Below are 8,605 nucleotides of genomic sequence, written 5' to 3'. Positions count from 1 at the left end.
CTGGAACTCACTCTGTAGACCAGGCTAGCCTCAAACTCCTAGACCCAAGTGACTCTGTCTCCCGAGTACCAGTACTACAGGCATGAGCCACCACCTCCTGCTTGTCAGTATGTTTTATCACCACAATAGGAACTACATCTCCATTATGCGTCCTTTAAAATATATATATATATATATATATATATATATATATATATATATATATTTTATATATTTTTTCTGCAGATAGCTAGATTGGGGGAGGGGCAGCAGGTGTGCATAGCAAAGGTCACAAGAAGGCATCGGACCCCCTGGAACTGGAGTCGTGGGTGCTTGTGAACCTCCTGATGTGGGTGTTGGTACATGTTCGTAACTGGTGAGCCATCTCTCCAGTCCTGTGATCTTCATTTTTAAGTGATACGGAAAGTAAAGAATCAGACTGTAACAGAGAACACTAAAGCATTGTAAGAATGTTTAGAAGGGGAGGATTTAGGCTGGAGTTAATATTTGGAAGTTATCATTGGAGGTGGGGCAGACAACCATAGGGAATGATTTAGTACCCAGGGACTTCACTTGGTTTGGGTTATGTAGACACCCCTCTTCTAACAATGCATCTGGTAGCCTGGGACCTTCTCTCTGCATTGAGCTGCACATACACTCCACTTTAAACAATAGAATGTGTTTTAGTCAACTTCATCAATCTCCTGAGAATTGGGTAGTCCTCATTCATAGTAGGCAATTGATCTGCCACTAAGTTATATCCCCAGCCAGATTTTTACTTTCTATTTTAAGGCAATATCTCACTAAATTTCCCAGGCTAGCTTACAAAAATGCAAATGAAAGTGTTCCTCCCCCAGAAGGGTCCTGAAAATTCCGCTGAGTCACACTCCAATTTACTGGTACTGGTCGCTCTGTCTAAGGAGTGGGCCTTCGTACCTCGAGAGCTAAGATCTCTGGAGAGACAGAGCAGAAGTGGCTGCAAACTCCACAGTTGCTTTCATGTTTGCTTTGTGGTTTTGCTCTTGTATTATTGGTGCTGGAGACTAAACCAGGGAACTCTTCCATGCTAATGTGAACCACTGGGCTCACAGCTCACTGGGCTCTTCTTCTTCTTCTTCTTCTTCTTCTTCTTCTTCTTCTTCTTCTTCTTCTTCTTCTATTTCCTCTTCTTCTTTGTGTATGTGTGTGTACATGTTTCTGTGTGCACGCACGCATGTGTGCGTGTGTGTATGTGTGTGTACATGTTTCTATGTGCACACACGCGTGTGTGCATGTGTGTATGTGTGTGTACATGTTTCTGTGTGCACGCATGCGTGCGTGTGTGTGTGCGTGTGTGTGTGTGTGTGTGTGTGTTTATACATGTGTGTGCACGTGAGTATAGAGACCAAGGTTGACGTCAAATGTTTTCCTCAATCACTTTCCACAATATTATTTTTATTTTAAGATAGAGTCTCACTGTGTAGTCTTGGGTGGCCCAGAACTCTTTATGTAGACCAGGCTGGTCTTGAACTTACTGAGATCTGCCTGCCTCTTCCTCTCAAGTGATGTGATTAAAGCCATGCACCCCGAGGTTTGACTGCCACTTTATTTTTTTTATTTTTTTTAAAAATATTTATTTATTTATTACATGTAAATACACTGTAGCTGTCTTCAGACGCACCAGAAGAGGGCATCAGATCTCATTACAGATGGTTCTGAGCCACCATGTGGTTGCTGGGATTTGAACTCAGGACCTTCAGAAGAGCAGTCAGTGCTCTTAACCACTGAGCCATCTCTCCAGCCCCACTTTTTTTTTTTTGGTTTTTCGAGACAGGGTTTCTCTGTATAGCCCTGGCTGTCCTGGTACTCACTTTGTAGACCAGGCTAGCCTCGAACTCAGAAATCCGCCTGCCTCTGCCTCCCAAGTGCTGGGATTAAAGGCGTGCGCCACCACCGCCCGGCTCACTTTATTTTTTGAGACAGAGTCTTACTGAACCTGGCTGGAGCTTGAGCGGAACAGGCCTCATGAATCCCCACCTCTTCCCCCTCTGACTGACAGGCACAGCCCTCCTTCCATCCCTTCCCTCAGTCCTTTTTTTTTTGTACACAGTGTTGGAGTCCAAGCACAGAGCTTTGTGAACGGTAGACAAGGACTGGGCTATAACCCAGCCCCTTGGTTTCAAGACCTAAATACCACAGTTTTAGAAAGAAAAAAAGATATGGACATATATTGCTCAGTCCCCACCCCCACCCTACCCCCTCATACAGTGCTTTTAACCAACACTACATCCTGTTGGCTAGCACCCAGGTTTTCAGGGCATCATCGCACTGATGGGATCATAATGGTAGCTCGCTCACTTGGCCTTCTTCCGCACTCGGCCAGAATTTTGTTTTTTTTTTTTTTTTTTTTTTTAAGATTTATTTATTTATTATATGAAAGTACACTGTACCTGTCTTCAGACACTCCAGAAGAGGGCGTCAGATCTTGTTACGGATGGTTATGAGCCACCATGTGGTTGCTGCGATTTGAACTCCGGACCTTCGGAAGAGCAGTCAGGTGCTCTTACCCACTGAGCCATCTCACCAGCCCCCCGAATTTTGGTATTTTAACATAGTTGGAAATTATCTCCTCCTGCGTCCCAGTTGCAGTCAAGGAGAGAAATACATTTTAAACTCCCCGCCCCCCCCCACTTTCACCCCACTCCCCACCCCCGCCAGGGTCTTGTGCAAGCACTTTAAATCCAGAATCTGGTAGCTGCATCCGGGACAACAAAGTCAGCCTACTTAAACAGTGTATTCCTTAGAGGTCATTATCAAAGATGTCCCAAGTTTCTGCTTAGGTCATTTAGTGAAATCTGACGTTCTTTTTCTTTCCTCCTGTGTGGGTTTAGAACCTAGCACCGTGGCAAAACTTCTGTGGCTGTGAGCATGGTCCAGTGGTGCTGGTGTGGGGAGGGAGGTCTGAGGAAGCTTGCTAGGCACTCCCTGCGGGTGAGTATCTCAGGTCAGGAACCACGGGCACCGTTATGAAGGGCAGCCTGCCCCTTATCAGCTAATGGGGGCCATTCGGATTCAAGTCTCTACATTCCTCTTCCTGCCCCCACAGGCTTGTAGCCATATCATAATGCAAAATGCATTCAGTCACACTTCAAGAGTCCTCGTGGTCTTTCTGTTTTCAACACTGTTTCCAATTCCAGAGTCTTCTGAGACTCAAGGCCATCTCTTAACTGTAACGTCATACATTGCCATTTCAAAGGGGAGAAAGGGGAGCGTAGTGAGGAGATACTGGACCAAAGCTGGTCTGAACCCCAGCAGGGCAGACTCCCCACTCTGCCTCTCCATGTCTGTTGGCAGAGAACACTGTTCGGCTCTCCAAGGCCTTTCAGCTCTGTTGACTGCAACAAACTTCTCTCTCTCGGGCTACTTCCACATCAAGTCTGCAGTTCTCCTTGGCAGTTATGCCACAGCACTGGCATCTCCAGGGCAAGCCAGGCTCCACCTTCATAGCTTCATGCAATGGCCTCGCTGCGCCTCCATGCGGGGACACCCCTGACGTATGCCCATCCTTGGCTTTCCTTAGCCAACGAGGGAGATCCCACAACCCCTTTCTTGTATCCTTGATTCTAAAGCTAGAACCCCGTGGCTGAGGCTGCCTAGGTCTCCTGCTTGCCTGGAACATGCCCCATCCAATCATGTTTTCACCAGCGTTCTGTTTTCAAAGGTTTCTTTACTTCCTTCTCACAAGTTGGAACATTAGCTGGGGGAGATCTTTCCCCAAAGTCAACAATCCCTTCATTCCATTCAGCATCGGGCTTTCCTTATATTTTTGGTTGTGAGCCTAGCCTTTGATGGCTGAGCCATCTCTCCAGCACCATCTGGCGTTTCTTTAAACTTTTTATCTCCTTGAGCACTGGGCTCACCTCCATCCTACTTCCCAGTGTCTTTCTCTCCTTAAACTGTGTTTTCATATTTGTCCTTGGCCAGCTTGCACCTTTTCAGTATAGATGTGCATAAGAGTGACACAGTTCTTAGGGGCGTCTTTGGACAAAGTCAATACTAGGCTGTCTTTGAAATCTCTGCCAATGCCACAATCCAAAACTCTTCAATTTGGCCTCAGGCAGATTTTTAGGACAAGGGCAAAAAAAAAAAAAGTCACATTCTTTGCCAAAATCTCACAAGAATGGTCTCTAGGCTGCTCATTAGCATCCTCCCCCTCTGGAACTGCTGGAACTGCTGGTACAACACCTTTAATCCCAGCACTCAGGAGATGGAGGCAGGTGGATTTCTGAGTTCGAGGCCAGCCTGGTCTACAGAATGAGTTCTAAGACAGCCGGGGCTACACAGAGAAACCCTGTCACGAAAAAACAAACAATAAACAGACAAGAAAAAATGTAGAGCGGCTGGAGAGATGGCTCAGCTGTTAAGAGCACCGGCTGCTCTCCAGAGGTCCTAAGTTCAATTCCCAGCAACCACATGATGGCTCACAACCATCTATAATGGAATCCAATGCCCTCTTCTGGTGTCTGAAGAGAGACAGTTCTTGCCTTGAGTTCCTGCCTTTTCCTTCCAAATGGGACACAAAGTCACTGTTGATAGGAACTGAGAACGTGATGTTAGCGAGCATTGGCAGGCAGGACAGCCAAGGCTATACAGAGAAACCCTGTCTCGAAAAACAAAAAAACAAAAAACAAAAAAAAAAAAATGGAAAATTCTAGTGCATGGCCATGGAATTTTCTTGTGTTTGTCCTTTGGAGACACAGTGGTCTCCATTGCTGTGGTCTTGTGCACCAGGCACATTTCCGGGCTTTTTTTTCCATGTTTAAGCGTCAGACCTTGACAAATAGTTCCCAGTCATCACATAGTTACATGAGAAATACAGGTAGAACTATGGTAGCCTGGAACTCTCTCCTGCTTTGTGTGTGTGTGTGTGTGTGTGTGTGTGTGAGAGAGAGAGAGAGAGAGAGGTGTATGTGTTTTGTTTGTCTGTTGGTTTTGTTTTCGCAAAACTGGAAATCAACATGGGCCTCTCTCCATAAGCTCGGCCAGTATTTTGTCATGTGACTCTCTCCCTAACCTTCTCTTCACCTTTTGAGTCAGAGTGGTCCAAGTTTTCCAGGCTGGCCTTGAACCCTCTCTGTAGCTCAAGCAGGCCTTGAGCTTGTCATCCTCTTAGCTCCTGAGTAACAGGGACTATAGGCCAGCAGTAGCAGTTCCTGTGGTACCTGCTGTCATCTGTCTCTTGGGGACTATTTTCTAAGAAAAGAGGTTTCGTTTGGCTGGGAAACCCACCTTCTGATTTGTATTTTCACCGACTCGTTCCAGGCTTGTTTCTTAGGTCCCCTCTGGTAACCACGTGTGTCCTTTCCCCGCAGAATGGAGATCTCCTCTCACCAGTCTTACCTCCTGCAGCAACTGAATGAGCAGCGCAGGCAAGACGTGTTTTGTGACTGCAGTATTCTCGTGGAAGGCAAGGTCTTCAAAGCGCATCGGAATGTCTTGTTTGCGAGCAGCGGCTACTTTAAAATGCTGCTTTCTCAGAACTCAAGGGAGACGAGTCAGCCGACCACAGCCACGTTTCAGACCTTCTCCCCCGATACCTTCACAGTCATCCTGGACTTCGTCTACTCCGGCAAACTCTCTCTTACGGGACAGAATGTTATAGAGGTGATGTCTGCTGCCAGCTTCCTTCAGATGACTGACGTCATTAGTGTGTGTAAGACTTTCATTAAGTCTTCCTTGGACATTAGCGAGAAAGAGAGAGATCGCTACTTCAGCCTCTCAGATAAGGACACTGGCTCTAATGGAGCAGAGCGTCCCTCTTTTTATAATAGCAGCTGGCAGGAAGAAGGAGGGTCTCCCCGCTCTCTCGTGAACCCAGACCCAGGAAAGCCATGGAACAAGTACAGTTACCACCCAGCCTCCCAGAGAAGTCCTCAGCGACCGTTGGCCAAGCATGAGCAAAGGAAGGAGCTCAGTAGAAAGGCCAAGCATGTGAGATTGCCACAACCATCTGAAGTGGTTCACTTTAAGTCCGGCCAAGGAGAAGCTCAGACATCCGACTCCGGCAACCACGTTTCCCAGTCTGAAGAGCAGGTACCAGTGGATGCTGAAGTGGACTCTGCTTCTGCTGGTTTCCAGTACAACCAAGGGTCTGATGGCATATCCAGGAGCTTTGCAGGTACCCCAAGGACTCTAGGTCTCTCTCAAGTCCCAAATACCCGTGCCAGGCAGTTTTTTGTTTTTTGTTTTTTTTTTTTAAAGATTTGTTTATTTATTATATGTAAGTACACTGTAGCTGTCTTCAGACACTCCAGAAGAGGGTGTCAGATCTTGTTACAGATGGTTATGAACCACCATGTGGTTGCTGGGATTTGAACTCGGGACCTTCGGAAGAAGAGTCGGGTGCTCTTACCCACTGAGCCATCTCACCAGCCCCGTGCCAGGCAGTTTTAAAGAGATTTTTACATGTGTGTGTGTGTGTGTGTGTGTGTGTGTGTGTGTGTGTGTGTGTGAGCACGCCTGTATGGACAATGTTTATAGAGGCCAGAAAAGTATATTAGATGTCCTGGACTTGGAATTGATGTGGATGCTGTGAGCAGTTCTCAGGTCCACTGGAAACACAGCTGTTGCTTTTACCCACTGAGTCGTATTTCCAGGCTCTCATATGATTTTTTTTTTTTTTTTGAGTCATACTTTTAAATTTATTTCATAGACCTTGAATTTATAATCTTTAATTTAAAATATAATACTGAACATGTTTAATGACAGACAAAATAATAGAGTACTCAGAGAATACACACATAACACACACACACTTCTATATGAAAAGAAAAAGAAAAAAATCGCCTGAGGGTGTCTTGCTGCAGCAACACACTTTTGCTTGCATAACTTGGCTCTGGATTCTATCCCTAGCACCACAAAACCAAAACCAACCAAACAACTAAAAGAACCAGGATAGTGAGAGGGGGTGGCCAGGGAGAGGGGCAGTGAGCAGGATCTAAAGTGAATTAAAAAAAAAATAAGAGGAGGTGATTAAATAAAATGTTTTCCTACATATAACATAAAAGAAAAGCATTAACAAGCATATCAAGGTATACAGGACGTAAATAGAACAAATGAGTTCTTTTACAGCTGCGCATGGTAGCCCACATCTGTAACCCTGGTATGAAGGAGGTTGAGACAGAGTGCTCACCCTGAGTTCTAGTAGCCAGAGCTACTGAGGGAGATCCCGTCCTGAAAAACAGTAAGGAGGGCTGGTGAGATGGCTCAGTGGTTAAGAGCACTGACTGCTCTTCCAAAGGTCCAGAGTTCAAATTCCAGCAACCACATGGTGGCTTATAACCATCTGTAACGAGATCTGACGCCCTCTTCTGGAGTGTCTGAAGATAGCTACAGTGTACTTACATATAATAAATAAATAAAAATTAAAAAAAAAAAAAAGAAAAGAAAAGCAGTAAGGAGCTAAGAGATGGCTCAGCAGGTAAAGGCACTTGTCCCTAAGCCTGGTGACCTGGATTCTATCCCTGGAACACAAGGTGGAAGCAGAGAACAAGGTGGCTCCTATATGTTTTCCTGACTTCCACACTCTCAGTGTGGCATACATGTGTACTAACATATAACACAGGCACACACACACGCACACACACTACAAATAAAATACGTAAGTAAATATAATCTTTAAAAATCTCTCTGAAGCAAAGCACACGCCTTTAATCCCAGCATTTGAGAGGCAGAGGCAGACGGATTTCTGAGTTCAAGACCAGCCTGGTCTACAGAGTGAGTTCCAGGACAGCCAGGGCAACACAGAGAAACCCTGTCTCAAAAAACCAAAAACCAAAACAAACAAAAGAAATTAATTTGCTTTATTCTTGGCTTGTGTGTGTGGTTTACAGTCTGGTACCACCTTTTCACATGTAAAGTCTGATGTGTACGATCAGATTACAAAGGATGAGCGTGGTGGTTTTCATAGTCAGGTTTTCCTTCTGTGCCCAGGACTGCTCGACAGTCGAAGATGCATAATTCAAGCGATGTGTCTGTACCTTTGCATGGCTGGACTCAGCAACTCCTCTGCATTCCTCCCGCTAATAGAATCGTTACTGTCATCTTGCAGTGATGTAATCCAACTGTCCCCTGACAGATGACCCGCCCAGGCTGCGATTCAAATGCCCATTCTGCACACATGTGGTGAAACGGAAGGCAGACCTCAAGCGCCACCTGCGCTGCCACACAGGAGAGAGGCCCTACCCGTGCCAAGCTTGTGGGAAACGGTTCAGCAGGCTAGACCATCTCAGTAGCCATTTCCGAACTGTATGTATACCAGTTTTCATCAGTTTGCTTCCTGTCCCCCCCCCCTCCCTTTCCCTCCCTCTGCTTTCCCCTTTCTGGTACTAGAGATTGAGCACTGCACCATGCATGCTAAGCAAGGTCTCTACCACTCAGGTACATCCTCAGCCCTGCATTTATCTGCTTTAATAATCTGAGTCAGGGAGCCAGGCAGTGATGGTGCACGCATTCTGAGTTCGAGGCCAGCCTGGTCTACAGAGTGAATTTTAGGACAGCCAGGACTGCTCTGAGAAACCCTGTCTCCACAAACCAAAAAATAAAAATAAGCCGGGCGTGGTGGCACACGCCTTTAATCCCAGCACTC

At 46.0% G+C, this 8,605-nt stretch overlaps 1 protein-coding gene across 2 annotated transcripts in view; it reads left to right on the top strand.

The window, feature by feature from the left end:
- Zbtb8a (zinc finger and BTB domain containing 8A) overlaps positions 1-8,605 on the top strand; it is a 23,047-nt gene that overhangs the window by 12,222 nt on the left and 2,220 nt on the right. For both annotated transcript variants that reach the window (XM_029539638.1, XM_021200354.2), the window contains 2 exons: positions 5,331-6,136; positions 8,096-8,265. In XM_029539638.1, the coding sequence (XP_029395498.1) occupies positions 5,332-6,136; positions 8,096-8,265 (975 nt within the window). In that variant the 5' untranslated portion in view covers position 5,331. The remainder of the gene's footprint in view (positions 1-5,330; positions 6,137-8,095; positions 8,266-8,605) is intronic.

The sequence above is a fragment of the Mus pahari genome, chromosome 6 (genome assembly GCF_900095145.1).
Source record: "Mus pahari chromosome 6, PAHARI_EIJ_v1.1, whole genome shotgun sequence".
NCBI classification, from domain to species: domain Eukaryota; kingdom Metazoa; phylum Chordata; class Mammalia; order Rodentia; family Muridae; genus Mus; species Mus pahari.
Note: the sequence above shows the minus strand (reverse complement) of the source record. Positions and strands in the feature narration are given on the sequence as shown.